Raw genomic sequence first — 23936 nt, forward strand, 5'->3', positions numbered from 1 at the left:
TAGATATGTTCTAATTTCAGAATAATTGAGGTTAAAATTTTAGCCGTTTTAATTTCCAGTACTTAGGTAGATTCCCTTCTCACTGAACTTAATAACTTTGTAGATTTGGAGATTCATCAACAAAACTGTTAACCTCTTTCTCTTTTAAAAATTCTTCCTGCTTTGTGTTATTTCTGCCCCTTGGCTGTTTAGCATCTGGGTGCCTGATGCTATTCTTCCTGTCTGTTCACTACTCTCTTATTCCTTATTCATTGCCTATTTTTTTCTCGTTCTTTTTCTGTGCATTTTGAGGTCTCCCTTATTCTTCAAGCTTCTGTACATCACTGAACTATTTTTGCTCCCCTTTTACTCTTTATTGTCAGTATCATAACAGTTCAACCTTTTACTCATATATACTATTCTTTCTACCCATAAATCTTTTCTACTCTAATTACCTATTTCTGTGGTTAAGAACTGTCCTCAGTGAGGACAAATCTCCAAGATACCTACCTCCAGTCCTTTCAGAAATAAGGTAGACTTTAAGAAAACATGTTTTCTCACCACAAACTGTGGGTGACCTTAAAAACAGCCAAATCAGTTATCTAATATTAAAAAAGAATAGTTTGCTATTTTAACACCGATCAACACAATATATCTAAAATTATTGTACATGGCATGTGGTTTTAAAAGTTTAAAGATAAAAAGAGTAAAATTCCCAACAGGACTACTCTTTCATCTACTTTGGGAGGTATATTTTGCAAAGAATTCCTCTTGGCAGGCCTATCTGGATGTTTTATAGTGCACAGTTTTGAGATCCGTTTTAAGTTTTTGCTTAACTACTTGAACAAATTCAAAATTTATTTTTGGGAGATATTTTAACTTGCCCTTAGGCCCATCTCCATGCTGAATAGAAATGTCTTGGAGTAAAAATACAAGTTAGACCCTTACATTTCTACAATGGAATATCAGGTTGACCACTTATCCATGTGGTGTATCATATTGTACATCATGAATATTGACACTTATGTCTGAATTCAACCATGAATTGATAATTACTCAGCAAGTGCTTCTGCAGACATCCTTGCAAAGCCATCCACTTATTTCTTTAGGATTGGGCATATGGTATCATAGCAGTTACAGCTTTATAATGAAATTACTTATGTATCTCTCCTTAAGAGGATTTAAGCTGTTCAAGAGCAGGAACCATGACCATTTGTTTTGTCTTAGAATATTGATTTGTGAAAAGACACTTGGAAACACTGGCACTTCCCACATTGGATTAGTTAATCCAAAACAATGGTTATTTACCCAAAATCACATATTATTCTTTGGAATACATTATGTAATCTTGAATCCTGTTTCCTGCTCATTAACTTGTTTGCCCCAAAGAAAGGCAAGGTGGGTCCCCTTCAACTAGGTAATGTAAGGATTTCTGAAATTTATGCAGTAGTACCATCTAGTGGCAAAAAAGAATACTGTTTTGCTGTTGATTACAAGGCATTGATACAAATAAACTATAAAAATATTTTGTGTGTGTGTGACAGGGAAATATGTGTACAACTAATTAGGGAAATGTGAACCCTATGTATTTGAAAACATTAAGAAAGTGTTTATTTTTTGGGTATAATGATGGCATTGTGGTTGTGGTTAGGAAGAATCCCTGTTTAAATATATATCTTAATTATTTATAGAAGAAGTAATATGATGTCTGAGATTTATTTTCCAAATGAATTTGAGTCAGGGAAGGGAATAGAGGAAGTGGGTATGGATATAGATGAAACAAGATCATGAGTTGATCATTATTGAGGTGGGATGTGAGGATACATGGGAGATTGCTATAATATTCTCTATACTTAGGTTTATGTTTGACATTATCTGCAGTAAAAATATAGTAAAATTAAATAGAGATTTCATGGGATTTAGATGACCTGGAATTAGATAAATGCAGGAATTGTAGCTTAAATTTAAAAGAAACTACATACTGTACTTTTTAATTTGGGGGCTAGAACTCAACTTGATTTACTTTAAACTGCTGAGCATAGCAACAAAAACATGGTCATGTAGAGATGTTAAGCATTTAAACTGAGAGATGTCCTGGTATTAAATAAAAATTATCTGTAGGTAAATTAGTAATGAACTATTTATGTCTTTGTTGTATTTTGACAGAATGAAATTTTATAAATTGTTTTATAACTGCAAAATCATATACATGTAGAATATCTTATTTTCAGAGTGTAAGAAGAAATTAGAAATAAAAGTTCAGATTGACACATTTCATAATTTATTTTGAAGATTTAATTATCAAATATACTAGTGTTTGGTAATGAAAGGAATCTATAACTGATATAATGACAAAAACAGAAGTGGATCAAGTAGCAGCCTCCCTGAAATGACACAGTTGCTCATTGATAAATATTTTCTTTTCACTGATATCACCACAGAACATTTCATCTCTAATAAATAATCCTTTAATGTTTCTAAACTCTTAAAATATTTTAAGAAATAATGTGTGGTTATATAATGTAAATAACTAATTTTTTAAATCCAAACTTGCAGGATTTATAAATACAAATGAATATTCTCTCCTTCAAAATTACATATTAATTTTAAAAGCTGCCATTTCTCAAAGCATTTTTTTTTGAAGATTTTATTTATTTATTTGACAGAGAGAGACACAGCAAGAGAGGGAACACAAGCAGGGGGAATGGGAGAGGGAGAAACAGGCTTCCTGCTGAACAGGGAGCCCAATGCGGGGCTCGATCCCAGGACCCTGGGATCATGACCTGAGCCAAAGGCAGATGCTTAACAACTGAGCCACCCAGGCACCCCTCTCAAAGCATTTTTTAAAATATTTTATTTGGAATTACTTGGCAGTTGTGTTGCATTTTTAAAAAAAACTCTTTGAAATTGAGGACTACTTCTTTTAGGTTGAATGCAGTACTCAGCTCCAGGGAATCATTCCTACTGCAACAACTAAAAAACACTGGATAAAATACAAAAATCATACTTTAAAAGACGTTGGAGAACAGAACTGTGGAGTCATCAAGGACTGTATTAACTAAACTTGATAAGAGCTTGAAAGAGCCCTTTCTAGAATAACTGACATTGCTGGTGATTTTCTTCCCCAGGGATATTTGTTAATTCTGAGCACAGGCTGCTGTTCATTGCTGGCACAAGCAGGACTCCACTGGAGGAAGGAAACTGTTGTAGGTCTTGACAAACATGTGACCAGATGTGAAGTATTGACATTTTTAGAGGAACCCCAAATGCATGGCTAGTTTTCCCCATGGAACATTGGTTGAGTCTTGTAAAGGATGCTAGGGACAGACTGGGAAAGCTAAATGTTACAAGACAAAGTCCTGCTATGGGAAAGGCACATTACTTTCACACAAGAGGGCTCCTTCTGAAGACATTTACCATATTTTTAACTTTGTGGAGTAGGAAATTAAAGACCCAAGCTCACTACCTTCAAAAGATAGAACTTTTAGGGCTAAGGAGTCAGGCACCACCTGAGAATAAGGCAAAGTGAAATATTCTATAATCTTGCAGTGCTTGAGAGACACAGACTCACCAGACGGAAGGGGCCTGTATTAAACATAGCTGGTTTTCCTTTCAAGATAAATACCAGATTTGAGGTCTGTAGAGGGTAGTACACTAAGGGCTGAGGAGACAGAAACCTGTATTATTTTCAGTCTAATTTTAGAGACACATTCACAGAACTTGGCAAGTCAAATCAGATGTGAATTTTGCTTGAACTGCACCTGCAGCCCATTTTTAGTTCCTGACTGGATGGAGGAGGTAAAACCCCAATGGTGGAAAGGGCAAACTCTAAAGGAAAATATATCTTAAGTCTCTCTTTTTCTGTATACATAATGATTGGCATACAGCTAAAAGTTCCAAGAAATAGGAAAATGAGTGATCATTAAGAGAACAAATAGTTAATAGAAGCAAATCCAAAGGTGATCTAGATATTGGAATTAGCAAAGATTTTAACATAATTATTATAAATGTCTTAAAGAATATGAATAAAATGGATGACAATTCAGAAAATTTAGACAAAGAATTGTTATCTATAATAGTCTAAAACCAAAAAATAGTTTTACTAATAACTTATTAGATGGGCTTGTAAACACAGAATTAATAAACTAGTGAGAAGATAAATCTATAGAAAATATCCATACTGAAGCACAGAAAGATAAAAAACGGGAATAAAAACAGTATGGGGGCACCTGAGTGGCTTAGTTAAGGGTCTGACTCTTGATTTTGGCTCAGGTCAGGGTCTCAGGGTCATGAGATTGAGCCTTGCACTCAGTGGGAAGTTGGCTTGAGATTCCCTCTCTCCCTCTGCCCCTCCCCCCTGCTTGTGAGTGTGTGCGCACACGCACTCTCTCTCTCTCTGTCTCTAAAATAAATATTTTTTTTAAAAAACGGTACGTAAGAGTTATGAGGGACACAGGCAAATAGATACAGGCAAATCTGAAGTGTCAGAAGGGGCAGGGATAGAAAATGGAGCAAAAGTAATATTTAAAGAGAAAGTGGCTGAGAATTAGTGTAAAGTTACAAAGTTATTAAGACAGTGTGATAATAGGTTAGACTAGTTGACTAGCAGAAATAGAGTGGAGAAAAGTAGCTACATATATGGGGTTACTTGATTTATGACCAAGGCATCCCTGCATTTCAGTGGGGAAAGGGGGATCTTTTCAATAAGTGGTACAGGAGCAATTCAATATTTGCATAAAGAAAAAGAAAAAAAAGGATCTCAGAGCCCTACCTCATAATATATGCAAAAATTAATTCAAGATTCATTATAGACCTAAGTGTGAAAGACAAAATAGTGGCTTCCAGAAGGAAACATGGAGAACAGCTTCATGTTTTTAGGTAGGCAAAGATTTCTTAAACAGAATGACAAAGCACTAAACATAAAAGAAAAAACTGATATATTAAAACCAAGATCTTTTGTAGTGCTTTTAAAAGCAGATACAAGATAATATCTTTGTGACCTTGGGATAGGCAAGATTTCTTAGGACACATAAAGGACTAAACATAAAAGAAAAAAGATGTAAAATGGACTTCACCGAATTAAAAACTAAATTTAAAATAAAATCTTTTCAAAAGACTTCATTAAGAAAATGAAAAGCCAAGCCATGGACTGGAAGAAAATATTTACAATACATTTATCTAACAGAACTCAGTACAGAATATATAAAGAATTTTTGCAAACCAATAACCGAAGAAAGTCCAATTTTTAAAATATGGCCAAAGTTTGTAAAGACAATTCAAAAAGGGAGATAAATGGCCAGTAAGCACATAAAAGGGATTCTATATCCTTCATCATCAGGGAAATACAAATGTTATTTCTCTTCACTCAAATCGCTAAAATTTAAAAGACTGATCATGCCAACTGTGGAACATCAGGATGCTCATACATTGCTGGTAGGAGTATAAAATAGTACAGCCACATTGGAAAACAATTAGGCAGTTTCTTTTAGAGTTAAATCCTATGACTTAGCATTCAGACTCCGAGATATGTACTCGAGAAGTGAGTACATATGTTCACTAAAAGATATGTGCAAGAATGTGCATAGTAGCGTTCTTCATAATGGCCTATAACATGTAACAACCAAAATGCCCATCAAGAGGATAAAGGATAAATCAATTAGGATATATTCATATGGTGGACTACTACACAGCATTAAAAAACAATTAACTGATACATACAACAGCATGGGTGAATCTCATATTTGGTGAGCAAAAAACATGAGACACGAAAGACTATGTTGTATGATTCCATTTATATGAAGTTCACAAACATTCCAAATTAACTGAAAGTCTTTAAAAAATTTTTTAAACCTTAAATTTCAATAATTTTATTTACCTTTATGGTTACAACTTTTATCAATAGATTTCTAACAATATGTATAGAAACTTTTTAAAAAAACTCTTAATACAAATTGTGCATATTTAATATTTTTTAAAATTAGGAAGTAGGAACAAAAAGATACCATATCACCCATTAAAAATTCTTTTTGTATTCTTTTTTAAATCAGAGGTAACCTTTGACAGTATATATTTCTCTCTCTGCACATTCTGTGCAGGCATGCATTTGATGGGATTATATTTTGCAGCATGCTGTTTAAAACTTTAATATATCATCATCATCTTTTCATATCATTAAATATTTTGTGATATTATAGTTGCATAGTATTCCATTGTATGGCTAATGCTGTAAGTTTATTTGATTTTTATTGTTGGATGTCCAAGGTTACATGGCCTTTTAATTTGGTTTTGATGCTATTTTAATTTTTTGTTTATTATTTTTAGTTTTGAAAAAATAAATATATGTCCTATGACATGCCAAGGATTTCTTTTGTTGTTTTGAACTTCTACATCTTTGTACCTTTTCTAAAAACAGTATTTTTTGTAATACCCATTCTTGAAAAATTACAAAACAAGCCCCAAAAAGCTAAAAAATTGCTTATAACCCCACCTTCTTAGAATACCACTGGTAACATCTTGATGATTGTTTTCAGCATCAACATCACCTGGGAACTTGTTGAAAATGAAGGTTTTCAACCTCTATCCCAGACTTACTGAAACGAGCAGTCTGTGTTGTAACTAGTTTTTCAGGTGATTCTGATCCATACTGAAGTTTCAGACCACCATTGTAAACTTTGGAGAAGAATCTTGTATGGAGACCTGATCAGAGCTATGCTTTAAAAGGCTTACTCTAAAAAATAATAATAATAATAATAATAACAATAAATAAAATATAGACTTACTCTGAACACAAAAGTCCTATGCAAGGTAGGACCATATTAAGAGATTATTTTAGTAGTTTGGAAGGGTTACTAATCAGGGTAATGACAGTAAGACTAGAAAAGAGATGATTCTAAGAGAAATACTAGAGGTTGAATACAGAATTTGAGAACTAATTGGTGACATGAAGGAGGTGATGCTAAGGATTTGAGTGGGGAAGAAAAGGCTATTTACATTTAACTGACAAGATACAAGGCAAAGAACAAATTGTAGTGGCACAAAATGATAGTTCTGGACATTTACATAGGAAGTGCGTATCATCCAGATGTAAAGCATCTATCAGTCACATTGGGAAAGTGAATCTGAAGTTTGCAAGTGAGGTTAGGATTAGAGACATATAATTTGAAGTTATCTGTGGAAGGGTAGTTGTTGAATTGCAAGGCTGGGGAGTATAAGAAATAGACATAAGATTAAAGGATCACTGAAGGACTACAAGTAGTAGCAGTGGATGGATGGAAGAATTGGGATCCTGAAAAACACAGATAGCCTAGAATGATAGTTCTCGAACTTGATGGAAGCAATGGTGTCCTGAAGTTTAGAGTAGATGTTGTAGAGTACTCTACATTCATTCAAAGATGGCATCCCTGTACAAGTTTGTTTCCTGTCCCACAGATGTGATACATTTCAGCCATAATAATCTGAACATGGTATCAGTCACCTCCATGTTCCTGTATCTACTTACCAAAGCCTTTCAACCTCCAACGTGGTCTATTATTTGAAAGTCAGATCTTAAGACCACAGTTTATTTCTTGTTAACATAGGCATTCTTTTTTAATGCCAGTCATGTCACCGTCAAGGTAAACCAGTAAAGTTGTCTTTGCTGCATTCATTCACTTTTTGAAAGATTTCCTTTTCCATCTGTCTATGGATCATTTTTCATTTTGGAGAATACTGCCCATAGGTACAAGGTCATAAACATTCAAGAACATTGTCTTGCATTTGGAAACCTAATTGGCCAAAAAAAGACTTCGCTGGAAACTTGAATGGAATGCCCCGAAATAGGAAAGATATAACATAAATTATTATTAAGGAACATGCAGAAAAACTGGTGGAAAATGACAGTTTCCAACATTCTTTGAGGAAAATTTATCAAGAGAAGGATTTAAATGGGAAAGGAAATAATGGCATCAAAAGTCAGGAGGCAGTGAGCATACAGTTATTTCAATATCTGCTGAATGTAATTCGGTATGCTAGTAGTAATAGTTAAATATGGTATATAAAAGCTTGAATATGTATTAGGGTGTTAAATAAAACAGCATATTATAATTGTTAATTTGGGGTTTTTTCATGGTCATATTGGTGCAAGCTTCAGAGACGTGGATTCTAAACACATAACTAGCTTTTACAGCTTGGATAGGGCTTTGAGTCTTGATGGACCCATATGAAAAATGAGAATTCACCTTGTTGTATGTTTTAAAAGTTAGGGATAATGTATCTTATGGAGGCTCCCCATAATCTCCATTATCACAAAATATCACTATTGTCAGGATATAATTTATTATTCATAATTAATAATAGATAATATGTGTAAAGTGCTTTATAGGTTAAGATATATTTTCACATTGATCTGAAACTTTTTTCCCCAGCACACCTAAATGTCAAGAAACTTAGAATCATATCTTCAAGAAGTTATTTAGAATTTTGTTATGGTAATGTATTCTTTTTTGCAGGAAGTACTTAAACAACTACAAGGAAGCATTGAAGATGAAGCTATGGCTTCTTCTGGACAGATTGATTTATTAGAACGTCTCAAAGGTAGATTTTTAAAAAAGTTTTAAAATAATTTTTTAAGCTCCACTTGTCAACTTTAGGTGTGTATATCCAAACACAGGTTCTCTTGATTTGAATGTTGCTTTCAGTTTTCTTGCTTTCAAACATTGCTTGACATATATTATCTGGTTTCTCACAGCTAATGTATTAATTCTTCTCTTACTGAAGTTAAAATTATGTCACTACAAATACTGTAATATATATCAGCCTTATCTATTAGGATTTAGTTGTTAAAATACAGATATATAAACTGTGTATTTACTTGTCATTCCTTCAGTTAAACATTTAACTGGCTTTAAATCAACTACTTTAGATTCCTTATTTGATCATTTTTAGCTCTTTTTAAAGCTCATTGCTGTTCTGCCAGTCACTATATAGACCTTAAGTAAGCTGTACACCACAGACTGGGCCTATTGCCTTAGTTGAAAGAATAGTGTCCTCTCTTCCATCCAGGATAGAATTGCTTTATCTTTTCAGATATATAAGCTGATTATATGTAATTTTTAGTAGAATTTTAAAAAATCTTTCTCATTTTGTTGCTTAAAAATTCAAATATCAAAACAGGGAAAGTGCTTGATTATTATAATTGAAACTAGACTGAGAAATTACCTCTGGGTCCTAAAATATATTATTATTTAGCAGGAATCTAAGGAAAGATATTTTGTCTGATTTTCCTTTAATATACTCTTTTCCCCTCTTGACTCAAGCTACTTTGGAGGGAAAGTTTAGTCATTCTCTTCCTAAATAATTGTTTATTCAATCATGTGTATTTGTGGTTCCTCTCTTAAAAATTTAGAGTTGCAGTGAACACTTTTTTTTAATGATTTGATATTTGTATATATTGCAATTCTACCTGGAACCAGAAGTCAGTGACTATCTCACAGCATCAACATTTGTGATAAGGATTCTTTGTTCCTTGCATAAATCTGCTGCTCTATAGCTGCCATAGTTTAGTACTTCCACAGGCTTTATGTAATATATATAACATATATTATAAAATGGGTTCAAATTTGAGGACTGAAATATGAACCTAATATTTTATTTTTAAGACAATATAATTGCCTAGCAATATTTTAGACCACTTAAAGCAGCTGTTACATAAAAACTTGTCTCTCTTTCATTTAGAACTTAACTTAGATAGCAGTAATTTCCCTGGAGTGAAACTACGGTCAAAAATGTCCCTCCGTTCTTATGGAAGCCGTGAAGGATCTGTATCTAGTCGTTCAGGAGAGTGCAGTCCTGTTCCTATGGGTTCATTTCCAAGAAGAGGGTTTGTAAACGGAAGCAGAGAAAATACCGGTTATTTAGAAGAACTTGAGAAAGAGAGGTAAATTTTCTTCATTAAGTTGTAAACTTGTATACTCCAGTGTTTACTATTATTTTGTCATTTTGTAGTAAAAGATAGGAATTATGAAGCATGTATGGCAAATGATCAGTAACACTTAAGAGAGTATTTTACACTTATTCAAAGATAGTATGTTACTGATCATACTTATATTAAATCTAAAACTGTAAAGAGGCAGTATTAAATATGAAAATGTAGGGACGCCTGGGTGGCTCAGTCGGTTAAGCGACTGCCTTCAGCTCAGGTCATGATCCCAGGGTCCTGGGATCGAGCCCAGCATTAGGCTCCTTGCTCGGCGGGGAGCCCACTTCTCCCTCTCCCTCTGCCTCTCCCTCTGCTCATGCTCTCTCTCTCTGTCTCTATCTCTATCTCTGTGACTCAAATGAATAAATAAAATCTTTAAAAAAAAAAAATACTTCAGATGCCCTGTACATTGAGTAAGCACATGATCACAACAGTTAGGTCACATTAAATATGTAACTGATTTTTAATTGAGTTACCTTTTGAAATAAATTAACTAGAGAACCAGTATGAGGTAACTGTTTCCATTAGGGAAAGCCTATTACAAGTGGCCACAAATGTAACATTTCTTAATTTATCAGTTCCAGTGTCTTAAAAAAACATTGTTTGATAATATATATTATCTGGTTTCTCACAGCTAATGTATTAATTCTTCTCTTACTGAAGTTAAAATTATCTCACTATAAATACCAGAATACGTATCATTATCAAGAACTTTGTCAAATGTTGTGTAAAAGATTATGAATTCCTTAATGCATGAATAACATTATTTTTATACTCCTAAAAATTCTATTAAACATTCAGGAATGTTAAAATGTATAAACATTACATATTAGCTCTGGGACCTTGGTCATGTCCTTAAATTTTGTGTCATTTTCTCCTGTAAAATAGGGATATGGTTCTACCTTGCACAGTTTTGAAAAGTGGTTATTAGTGTAATAATGTCCAGCATATCTAAGTAAAAGGCAAAAGATCTTTTACTACTTTCTCTCTGGTTTTCGGTGTGTCTGTAAAAATAGGGTAATCTTCTGGACCAGAAGTAGTGTTAAGCTTTCTTTCATCTTGAGTTTACATGAGTCTCTGTGTCATACCTTGAACCAGGACTATTTCTGTCTGATGGTATAGGAAACACTATCGTGAATAGTAAGAAGTTAACTGGGGTCCTCAGTCTTCCATCTGTTGTCCTCTTTGAGCTCTGTGAAGAGACAAAGGGCATGTGAGCATACCCCCTTTCCTAGGAACTTGCTTTGCTTCATGTAGATAAAGTCCCAAGTTTATTAGCAGAGAGAGAAGAGAGTATGTGTGTGTGTAGTTCTGATATATCTTGGGCCCTCTTGGTTCTCACTGTTTTGGAGGGAGGTAAATTGAGTCCTTGCATATATGACAGAATCATTATTTTGCTGTCGTGCTCGATTGATAGTTTAGATAGGTCTAGGCTCAAACTCATTTTCTTTCTTCATTATCAATGTCTTTGATGAGAAATTTAATACAAACCTGATTCTCATTCCTTTGAAGGTCATCATTTTTCTTCTTTAGAAGTCTTTAGAATGCCTCAGTATATGAGTTTTCTTCATTCATCATGCTGGGTACTCACTGTGCCCTTTTAATCTGGAAATTTACTTTCTTCAGCTTTTGGAAAATTCTGTTATGTTATTTCTTTGATGGTTTTCTCCCCTGTTTTTCTATTCTTTCTTTCCCTCTCTTAAGTCATAGATATACTCTCTGTCTCTTTTTTTCTTGTTTTCTATATTACCCAAGGTAAGTGCTAGAAAGTAGTCAGGGCAGGGTTCAAACCCAGCTACACAGCTCCATAACCTTTTTGAACCTCAGTTTTCAGTCTGAAGAGTGAGCCTAAGAATAACTACCTCAAAGGATGTAGTGAAGATTAAATTAGATTTAAAAAAAAAATACTTAGCACTGTGTCTAGTACTTAGAACATTCAATAAATGTAAGCTATTATCATGTTAGCTATTCGCTCATTTAACAAATATTTATTAAATGCCTAGTACATTTATGCCATGCTCTTTTAGGTGACCCTAAGTTAGCTAGAGGACTAATATAACACAAAACTTATATTTTAAAGAAGACTGTTAACAATCACTAAAAAAAGTCTAAACCATAAAGACCTACCTGCCTTGAGGTCTAGACCTGTTTTCAGTTCTGAGCCTTAAGCACTGTGATCAACCACTATCATTTAACCACTTGTTAACAACATTTTGGTTCAAAACACTGTAACCTTGGCTTCCCCAGAGCGTTTTTCCATAGTTCCACCTTAAACTTGACAATAACAGGTTGTCCCTATTCTCCATAGCCTATCACTCCACCACCACCACTAGCTGGCCTATCAGTTTAAGCACTTATGACACCCAGCTCTTATTTAATGAGCCTATTTATTGGAGAATAATCAGAGGAAATAGTAGCATCACCATTTGTTCCCCAGCTAAGTCCTGGTAGGTCCTGCAGTTCTCACCAGGGAGCACTGAAAAATAGAATCAGAGCGCATCTTTATGCCAGCTTGTGAGAGGGCTTTAGGCTTTCTACGGTGTTTTCTCCTGCTTCTGTTGTCAGAAATGGGAGGGAGGAGGCAGCTTCTCATTGGTCTGCACTGCCCCCAAGGTTGCTACATCATAAGCAGGGGCTTACTGTCTTCCCGTGGATTCCCTCACTGCTCCAGTTGCCACATCAAAAATGAAGGCTTATTTCTTTTTTTTTTTTTTATTGTTTCTCAGTAAAGGAAAGGGAATTTTAGCAAGAGTATAACCTTCCACATACTCATATGCATGCATATTTTGCAAAACAATATAATCAAACAGAATTTTAAAGTAACGGTGTTAGAGTGGGGATCATCTCTGTAAATGAGCAAACTCCAGAAGTGATAATAGAAAATATCCACAAATTTGACTACAAAAAAATCAAAATTTTCTACATGACAAAAACATTATAAGCAAAATTAAAAGACAAGTGATAAACAGAGAAAATGTATTTAAAGCCCATATAACCCACAAAGTACAATCATTCATAATATCGATGAGGTCCTATAAATAAGTAAGTAAAAGTTATAGGCAAGGAAACACAAATGGTTTTTAAACTTGAAAAAAATGCTTAACCTTACCCTAAAAGAAACCAAACCATAATATATATATAATATACTGTTTAAAAAAACTAAATATGCAAAAATAAAGTTTGATGAAACATTTATATTGGTGAAAGTGGTAGGGGCATAAATTGGTACAATATCTAATAAGAGCAGTAAGTTAAAAATATACATACCCTAGGAATTTATCTTATATACATGCTTGCACATTTGTGAAATGGGGTTATATATAAGCATATTCAGTGCAGCATTGTTGATAATAGCAAAGGATTAGAAAGGCCCTATATGCCCTCTAAAACGAAACTAGTTATAGTGTATTCCATTATGGATTCATGCATACTATACAGCTAGCAAAAAATATGTAGGACCTTTTTATGTTATGACACAGAATTATCTCCCAAGATAGATTTTTTTAAGTGAAAAAAAAGTTTATAGGACAATACATAGAATACTATGCTACTGTTCATGTTTAAAAATGTACATGTAAGTGTACACATAGATCTTTGCATTTTAATAGAATCTCTCTGGAAATATACACAAAAAAATGATACTAGGTGTCACTGGGAAAGAGACATGTGATAGGAAATCATAGACTTTTTGTACCTACTGAGTTTTATCCCATGAACACCCTTATTTTGCATTTATGTTTAAAATGATCAGATATAGAGTAACTTGACATAAAATATTATTGAGGACATTGATTGGATTGTTCAGGAGTTACATAGCAAATTCATCTTCAAATTCCAAACTAAGAAAAAGTTTCTCTCTCTCAGAATAACTTCTCATTACCACACAGTGACAATATTTTTTTTAAAGTTTCTGCAACTAGGGGTGCCTGGGTGGCTCAGTCATTAAGCGTCTGCCTTCGGCTCAGGTCATGATCCCAGGGTCCTGGGATCGAGCCCCGCATCGGGCTTCCTGCTCGGCGAGAAGCCTGCTTCTCCCTCTCCTGCTCCCCCTGCTTGTGTTCCCTCTCTCGCTGTGTCTCTCTCTGTCAAATAAATTATTAAAAAAAAAAAAAAAAAACTTTAAAAAAAAAGTTTCTGCAATAATCTTTTTCTTTTTAATTCTAATACAGTTAACATATAGTGTTATGTTAGTTTCAGGTATACAATATATAGTGATTTGCCAATTCTATACATTAGTGAATGCTCATCATGATAGGTGTACTCTTAATCCCCTTCATCTATTCCAACCATCCCCCTACTGGCCTCCCCTCTGGTAACCATCAGTTCATTCTGTACAGTCTATTTTTTTGGTTTGTCTCTTTGTTTGTTTGTTGTGTTCCTTAAATTCCATGTGAGTGAAATCGTACGGTATTTGTCTTTTTCTGACTTACTTCACTTAGCATTATACTCTCTAGATCCAGCCATGTTGTTGCAAATGGCAAGATTTCATTCTTTTTTATGGCTGAGTAATATTCCATAGTATGTGTGTGTGTGTGTGTGCCTTTATATATATATATATGTGGGTATACATACATATATATCCATTCTTCTTTATCCATTCATCTATTGATGGACCTTGAGTTGCTTCCATGATTTGGCTATTGCAAATAATGCTGCAATAAACATAGGGGTGCATATATCTTTTTGAATTAGTGTTTTCATATTTTTAATTTTTTGAGGAACCTCCATACTGTTTTCCATAGTGGCTGCACGAGTTTGCATTCCCACCAACAGTGCACGAAGGTTCCTTTTTCTCCACATCTGCACCAACACTTGTTTCTTGTGTTTTTGACTTTAGCCATTCTGTCAGATGTGAGGTGATACCGTATTGTAGTTTTGATTTGCATTTCCCTGATGATGAGTGATGTTGAGCATCTTTTCATGTGTCACTTGGCCATCTGGATGTCTTCTTTGGAGAAATGCACAGTGACAAAGTATATCTTATTATTTTGGCTGCTGAGAATTTGAAAGCCACATCTGTGTCCAGTGCAGTGGCTTCCTAAACTCTCGGTTTGTTTTTTGTGTAACTACTGCTTTTTCTTACTCCTCTATTATACTTTTTATTTTTATATTAATTTTGGGTTTTGTTATATCTGTACTTTTTTCTGTAAACCATCATCATATTCTCAGACTGCAAATAAAGTGAAGAAAGCCTTTGGTTGAAATGTAAATAGTCTAGTAAGGATGTTGAGTATCTTATTTAGGTGAAAAAGTAAAAACTTTTTAATACTTAAATTTTAATGATCATAATATTCTAAGTCCTGCCTTCAAAAATCCAAAATAAATAAATGTTCCACGTATTCATTATTAATACTATAGTTTAAATAGAGAACATGACAATTACAACTGATAAGAATTACTGGTATGTACTCTATTAGCATTGTGTAAACTTACCTTTTTTTAATAAACAGATCATTACTTCTTGCTGATCTTGACAAAGAAGAAAAGGAAAAAGACTGGTATTATGCTCAACTTCAGAATCTCACTAAAAGAATAGATAGTCTCCCTTTAACCGAAAATGTAAGTAACTTAGCATTATGACCTACTTTAGGCTGTAATAACTTTGATCTTTTAAAAGTATCTGTGTTACTCATTTAAAAATTTCAGGATAATTGCATTTTTACTTATTTGTAAACTGTAATATATTTTATCTTTATCTTAACTTTAAACTCAAATATGTAATAATGAATTTTTGTTTGTAAATAATGTAAAGGTGATAAAACTTCATTATGCTCAAGCAAATACTTACTTTAAGCCCCCAATTAAGAAAATCTATTAAGTTTGAATTCTTAAGGACTCAGGATTCAACTAGGCAACTGGTTTTTTATTCTGTCTATTAAATTACCAAACATACTCTGTAGAAATGTTTATTACCATCTATCTTTTGAACCAAATTACATACTATATAGTTTTTGCAATAAAAGCATCTTTGAAGATAATTTGAGTGCTATTCCAGTTCTTATAAGTGACAAATCTTTTGGCAAGGATCTTGGGACTTTTTACAAGTACTAAAATGTGTTTGTTTTGCAAATATAACTATGTGAAAAAGAATTTAATCTTGTCAGCCTTTCCTTCCCCACCCAAACTCTCATGTCAACTATTTTACTCATGGGTGACACATGTAAGAACATTTCTGAATGTTCTGGAATACATTAATAATTTTAAGCAAGACTGTATTTTAACTGACTATTGTCCATAAATATTTCTTATAATTTTTAAAAAGAGAAAAAATAGGGTAATTAAAATATATTGTCCTCTGTTAGCCTAGATTTTTGATTTTCTAACAGCACTTTTGAGAGGACATAATAAATGAAAAACAAAAGTAGAAAGAAGGAACACTTTCAAAACATGTACTTAACCAGATTTCCTGAGTGATCATTGTCTGGCAGAGCTAGAACCAGAAACTTAGGTGCATAGTCTCCTAGAACAATCAGACAAGGTTTTGAGAAGAAGAGAAAGGATCCCTTTTCCTGACAATGTCCTTGACATCTTCCTGGGTGTTAAAGAGACCCAGATAGTGAAAGAACAGTTAATGAAGAGTTCTTGGATTAGGAACATAACAAGGAATAGGAATTCAGGAAGGTTTGGTGGGATTTTTACTCTTAAATAAAAAGTACCTAAGCATAGTTTTGCTTACCATTCACATTGATAATTAGAATGTACAAAATTTAGAGTCCTATTGTCTGCATGCAGTCAGGTTTAGGAAAGAGCTCAGATGTATGTGATAACTTGAGAGCAGTTGGTTAATATCTGAAACAAAGATGAGTTGTCAAACTGTTCCCATATTTATTAAATAATCGTATTTATTTAATAGTGTATATAAGACATTATAGACTATTTGGCAACATAACCAGGTGTAAACTGCTTGTGTGTCATAAGTATTGCGAAGCAAGTTAAGAGCACTTCCATATGGAAATATTATCAGGATATTAAACATTACTTTTAAAACATCAGATCTAAACCACATTATTACAACATACTTTGTCATGTTCAACTTTTTTTTTGCAGGGGGTTTTGAAAAGTGAAGGATAAGTAAGTGGAGTTAAAGCTGTCTCATTGGGAATTAGAAATAGCATACAGACTATTTCATCTGTTTGCAACCCATAATTTGGGTATGCCTATAGGTATACATTATCTATAGAATGTCATCTGCATTATTGCAAGGGAAAAGGATGAGAGTTCCCCTGACTTAACTGACGGTGCAATTTGGAATCCTTGGGCCGACAGAATGTTACTCTGAGTCAGGCACATGTCTCACACAGCTGAGTATATAGAACATAAAAAATCTATTGCACTTTCTCATTTCCTTCATGGCCCATTATCATTTAATCAGACTTTTAGCTATTATTACCTCTTGGTGCATGTGTTTATAAGTTTCATTACCTTGTCCTTTTCATCCTTTTGTATGCCTAGCAGTTATCTCAGTGCCTGGAATTTTAATTAGAGGGTTAATTGATTTTTGAATGAATTAACACCCCCTGCAGGAAAAAGTACGTCTTTTTGTTTATTTCAGCTTTGTTTCACTTTCGGCAAAAAGTTTGTGTTGTTTTGCAATTTATGATTATCTGTATTAAATAAAAGCTTTTCCTTATCCCATTTTCTTCGTTAATGGAGAGGTTTTCTCTGTTCAGTCTGCACGTTTATAACAATCCTTAAATTGAGATACAAACTTAAGGATGATGGACTATTTCTTGACTTTTCTATGTTGTCCACATTAATGTACTAGTTTTTAATAATTAAAGTATACCTCTTCAGTGCAGAAGATGGGAACTGAAGAAGACTTACCCTAACTGGACCAATTATATATTTTAAGTGAATCAGTACAGTTTAAAGCCACTTGTGGCTGTGGGACAATAAAAGTGTTTCAACTCAGCATTTTACATCAGAGACCCAGACTGAGCCCAGCACCTATAATCAAATTTTAGGACTCCTTGAAGTAAAAAAATAATCTTGTTATGCTCCATAACTTACATATTTGATACTCATTTTCTTTATTGGTATTTATATGCTTCTTTGCTTTTACTGATAAACACATAACATGAGGTATTAACATTTCAATTTAATTTGTGGTTTTAGTTTTCCTTACAAACAGATATGACCAGAAGACAATTAGAATATGAAGCAAGGCAAATCAGAGTTGCAATGGAAGAACAACTAGGTACTTGCCAGGATATGGAAAAAAGAGCGCAGGTAAATTATTTATTATTAAACTATAAAACAGCACAGGCTAGAGAAGAGCTATTAAGAATGTAATGAATTATAGCTCTGTTAAACATTGATTAAATTTTATTATTAAAGATATTTATAAGTCTACCTTCACTTTGGCACTATTTCAAAATAATAATTTATCATGGCTGCTGGGCAACATAACTAATGTTCACATAATTCTGCCTCCACCATATTTGATTTCCCTGATACTATTCTGCTCTGCACTGGAATTATAAGAGGGAAAAAGGGTTAAATGCTGGTCATCTGGTAGCTGATAGCTAACTTCACTTCTCCTTTAAGATTTTTACTTCTTGTAATCTAAGTATGTGTAATGACATTCAGAATATTTCACTGCTTAAGTTGTATGCAAAAAAGGGAAGTCCTCATTTAAGGAAAGTAGAAAGGGAACATAGAGAATAGTGGGAAAGGTGAAATGAGTTGGATGGAGAACATTCCCGTATTTCTGCCCTCAGCTGATGTCAAGAAAGAATATTAAATAGCTTTGCTATTTGCTAAGCATTTTCATACATTATTGAATTTAGCACTTTGTATTTACATATTACTGGCTGATGTTTTTAAGCCCTGAGGAGGCTTTGCTGTTTGCCTTGTCTATTTCAAAGCAAGTATGGGCATTTAAAAAAAAAAAAAAAAAAGGAAAAGTCTTAGGACAAACTGGTAAGAAAACATTATTTGAAAGATTTTATTTAAGGGAATAGTAAATGGAGTACATACATTCATATGTATGGTATAAATACATTTTTGTGTTCTAAAAAGTTTATTTGTAGTTTTAAAATCACTAATACAAGACATTTTCCATCCTCAAAGTATAGTCTTTACCTTTTATATGGTAGCTACCTAAACATAATGTATATTCATTTTATGCTACAGTATGGTGGTAGACTAAGGAGACACTTAAACACTAGTACCACGGTACCTTTTACAGTCCATACCTGTTAGTTTCACAATGGAGCTAGAGGCTCAACTACCATGCTAGTTAGTTATGCTATAATTTGTATATATATAATATAGTTTTTGTTAATTTCCTCTCACCCCCATTCCAATCAAATTAACATCTTAAATGCCAAAAGTAAAACTTTAAAAATAAACCTTTTGGGGGCATTGGGTGGCTCAGTTGGTTAAGCGTCTGACTCTTAGATTCGGCTCAGGCCATGATCTCAGGGTCTTGGAATCCAGCCATGTCAGTCTGTACTCAGCAGGGAGTCTGCTTGAGATTCTCTGTCTCCCCATGTCCCTCTGCCTCTCCCCTATTCTCTCTCCCTCTAAATAAATAAATAAATATTTTTAAAAGTAAATAAAAATAAGCCTTTCAATAGAAAATATACATGAATATCTTTCTAATATTGGGGGAACAAAGGATTTCTTAAACTAGACAAAACACTATTTTTAAAAGAGAAGACATAAATTTCACTATATTAGAATTCAGGATTTATCTTTATCACGTACCTTAAAAATATATGAATTTGGGGAAGAATGGTAAATCAGTAAATATATAAGTACAACTAGCAACCTGTTTGGGAGAAATTAAATTAGATCCCTAACCCACATCTTGTATAAGAAAAATTACAAATGGATTAAATACCTAAATGTGAAAAATAAGCCTGAAATTAATGAAAGAAGATATAGGACAACAAATGTAAATTGTCATAAAATTTTAAAACATTCTGCAGCAGATAAACTAAGGGAAAATATTTTTAACACGTAAAAGGAGAAAGGTCATTATCCCTATAATGTAAGAATTCCTACAACTAATAAGGAAAAGGCAACTCTTTAATGGGTAGAGGCTGTAATCAACTTACTGAAAAAAATGCAGATGATTAGTAAACACATACAAATGACTGGTAAACAATTTAGGGAAGTTCAAAATAAAATCCACTCTTGCCCATGCCTATGTGAGATTGTCCGTCTTCAGCTATCCCTGTTAACAGTTTGGTTATTTATTTTTTATTTGTTCAGCACATATTTGGGCATCTAGTATGGTAGCCCCTACTTTCCTGTATACATGCTGGGAAAATGTACACCAAGTTATTAATGGAGATTATTTTGGGGGACTGGGGGTTGGTAGGGTGAAAGTTCCTTACACTTCCATTTTACCATAATTTTTTATAATTATATGGATAACAGAGTTTATATGTTTCCTGGTTGATGGACATTTAGGTTGTTTGTAATTTTTCACTGTTAAAACAACTCTGATAAACATACTTACTCGTATCTTGTAAACGTGTAAGAATCTCTCTCAGTTAAGAGTCAGCAATCTTTTTCTTAAAGAGTCATAAAAAAATAAATATATTATTCTTTGTGGGCCATATGGTCTCAGTCACAGCTACTCAACTCTGCTTTTGTAGCAAGAAAGCAACCATAGATGATCATCTGTAAGCATATGGGCATGGTTGTTTCAGTAAAACTTAATTAACAAAACAGATGGCTAATAGGCCCTAATTTGCCAACTTCAGCTCTAGGGTATATACCTAAAAGCATCATTGCTGGCCATAAGGTATGAGTGTTTTGAACTTGTTTGCCAAATTGCACTCAAAATGATTTTATCAATTTACACTTCTACTAGTAGTATGTGAGAATCCTGTTTCTTCTGTATGTCTCCAGCCCTTGTGAGTCAGACTTCATAATTAACAGTCAGTGGGCAATGAAACATTAGCTTGTCGTTTTATTTATATTTTCTTGAATACTGCTGAGGTTGAATATCTTCTCATGTATTTATTAGACTTTTGGACATTCTGTTATTTGTTCATCTTTTTCCCATTTTCTATTATGTTAAATGTCTTACTCTTAAATATTTGAGAGATATATTAATATTCTCTTGATACCACTGTGTTATAGATAATACACATCACAACCCCTCCCTGCAAAATCCATTATCTATTTTAGCTTTGTGATAACAAAAATTAGTTTTTGTTATAGAGCTAAATTAAGTATATTGCCATAGTTTTGCTTTCTATGAATTATTTATACATCTTTTCCTATCCTGGAATCGTAAAGTTATCCTCTTATTATTTATAATAGTTACAATGTTTTATTTTTACAATTAGGTCTTTAGTTCATCTCCAGCGTGCAATTATGTATGTTTTGGAGGTAGGGATCTAATTTTACGTAGATAAACACAAGTGTATATGATTTTTATATGTATATATAATTATTTAATATATAACTTGAATTTTAAGTAGTATATTGGTTTTTACTAATATATGATCAATTATCTGTATAACATATACACAGATATGTGCATATTTATGTTTTTAACTAAATTACCCATTATCTTTATGTGATACGCCACTATTTCCCCATTAATTAGTAATGCCATCTCTGGCATATGGTAAGTTTATATTTGCTGGGTATTTCTAGACTCTATTCCACTAATTTTTTTTAGTTTCTCTGTGCCTGCACTGATACCACATTTGTTTTATTTGCAGTAGTTTTATAAATCTTGGTAGAGTGAGTTCTATTTTTGTTTGTAAAATTGTGGTTATATTCTGTCTTATTTCTCTTCTGTCTGAAATTTAGTTTCAGCTTCTCTAATTCAAAGAAAAGCCTGATACATTTTTTTATTAGAATCACATTGAATTTATAAATTAATTTGAAGAGAATTCCTGTCTTTACAATATAAAGATTGGTTCTTGGTTGAAAGGATAGACTCTGGAGCCAGACCTCCTAGGTTCTAATGCCACACCTGCTACTTTATCAGCACTGATTTTGGGTAAATTTTCTGCCTCAGTTTTCTTACTGGTAAAATATAATGCTAAACTGAAATGTGAGGATTAAATGAGTTAATACATGTAAAAGCACTTAGAATCTGACACATAGTAAATACTCAATATATATATTAGGTGTTGTTATTAATTGTATGTCTCCATTCATTTAGGTGTAATTTTATGGCCCGCAATAAAATTTTGTAATATCCTCTATAAAGATTTTATACATCTTTTTTTTATTATTCCTAGATACCATACAGTTTTTGTTACTGTTGTGAATGGGATTTACTATAATTACTAAATTACATTTAAATAATAAATATCCAGTGACCTTCCTGAGCTCTTTTATTAAATCATCTCAGTAGTTTAAGATTTTCTTGCATTTTTCTTGCATTTTCCATATAAACTGTCAAATATGGCAGTTGCTTTTTTTTTTTTTTTGCATTATTTGCAAAAGGTAATTTTCTTTGCCCTTTTCAGTTGTTTGGGTTTGTTTTTTTTTTTTCTCCTTATATTGCATAAAAATTCTAATACATCTTTGAATAAGAAGCAGTGATACTGGTCTTCTCTGTCTTACTATGACTTTAAAGGGACTCCTAAAGTTTCACTGTTAAGTGTGGTGTTTACTCAGTTTTTAATAGACACCCTTCCTCAAGTTAAGGAATTTGCCTTCTATTCCCAGTTTGTTGAGAGTTATCCTGAATCTGTATTGAACTGTATTATTATTAAAAATTTTTTAAATCAGTTTTTCAGAAGTCATACCAACTATATTACCCTGAACTGTTAAGCACTTGTTATTAAGCATAGTTTCACCAATATTCAAGGTTATTATATAAAAAAAGGAAAGAAATACTACTAGATTTTTCCATTTTCATTTTGAGAAACAGAAGCACAGGAGTTGTGTTGTTAGAAATCCTCTACCACAGTGGGTATCAAGATATAGAACGACTTCAAGATTTAGTGACATATTGGCAATACAGAAACCAAGAGGAATATTAAATGCAATTTCCTACTTTTATCTTTTAAATATTAAATCTTTTAAGATTTTATTGGTGGACATACCCCCTCCCCCCGCCCCACGTGCTCCTGGGCTGTGCTTCTAAGGAGCCCATCAGGCAGCTTTAGTCCCAGCACTGCAGAGCCCCTCCCACAGAAGACTGGGGGCACAAAAAGCTTGCTGGCACTGCCCCCCAGCTCTGTGCTATGGGACACCTGCCCTCTCCAATACTCTCTTAGCCAGAGCCCATACAAGGCAGTGCCAAAGGCCTGGTAGTGTGCAAGCAGCTCCTACAGTGGCCAGCACTACTCCAAAGTGACTCCTACCCCAGAGAAAGGGAAAGATAATCACACATACCAGTCTGGGGAGGCCCCAGCAGTGGGCTAGAAGCAGACAAGTGGTTTGACTGGAGGTCCCACCCACCAACAAAAGCTTTTTCGGACAACATAGGGGAGGGACACAGCAGTTTGGTGCTACTGCATCTCTAGCAAACACCTGGTCTGACTCAGCTCAAGTCTGAGGCATCCCCAGACTGGCCCACTACCACTACAGGAACTAGACACTGCCCACAACAAGCAGAAGAGAGCCATTGCAGATGACTGGACTGAAGGAAAAAGCAGCTCAGCCATAACAGCAGGGCACACACATCACACATAGGAGATACCCCTAAAGCACCAGGTTCCGGTGAACAGGGGACACTGCACAGCAGGGCACTACAAGATCTCTTCTTCATAAGGCCATTACTTTCAGGTGCAGGAAACATCGCTGTTTTTCCTAACACAGAGAAACAGACACAGTGAGTTAGACAAAATGAGGAGATAGAAGAACATGTCCAAAATGAAACAACAGGACAAAATCACAGCAAGAGACCCAAGCAAAACAGGGATACATAATATGCCTAATAATTCTTTTCTTTTTTTTAAAGATTTTATTTATTTGACAGAGAGAGACACAGCGAGAGAGGGAACACAAGCAGGGGAGTGGAAGAGGGAGAAGCAGGCTTCCCACTAAGGAGGGAGCCTGATGTTGGGCTCGA

General features: G+C 33.8%; 1 protein-coding gene across 11 annotated transcripts in view; it reads left to right on the forward strand.

The window, feature by feature from the left end:
• The window catches only part of APC (APC regulator of WNT signaling pathway), a 133211-nt gene that overhangs the window by 55777 nt on the left and 53498 nt on the right, over positions 1-23936 (forward strand). For 9 of the 11 annotated variants that reach the window (XM_064596467.1, XM_064596469.1, XM_064596470.1 and 6 more), the window contains 4 exons: positions 8466-8550; positions 9691-9892; positions 15385-15493; positions 18050-18163. In XM_064596467.1, the coding sequence (XP_064452537.1) occupies positions 8466-8550; positions 9691-9892; positions 15385-15493; positions 18050-18163 (510 nt within the window). Of the gene's footprint in view, positions 1-8465; positions 8551-9690; positions 9893-15384; positions 15494-18049; positions 18164-23936 lie in introns of those variants that run through there. The other 2 variants (XM_054513220.2, XM_054513227.2) reach the window with 2 other exon arrangements.

This window comes from Mirounga angustirostris, unplaced genomic scaffold, assembly GCF_029215605.1.
Source record: "Mirounga angustirostris isolate CCGP_5_RB_7025 unplaced genomic scaffold, mMirAng1.0.hap1 SCAF_7, whole genome shotgun sequence".
Taxonomy (NCBI): Eukaryota; Metazoa; Chordata; class Mammalia; order Carnivora; family Phocidae; genus Mirounga; species Mirounga angustirostris.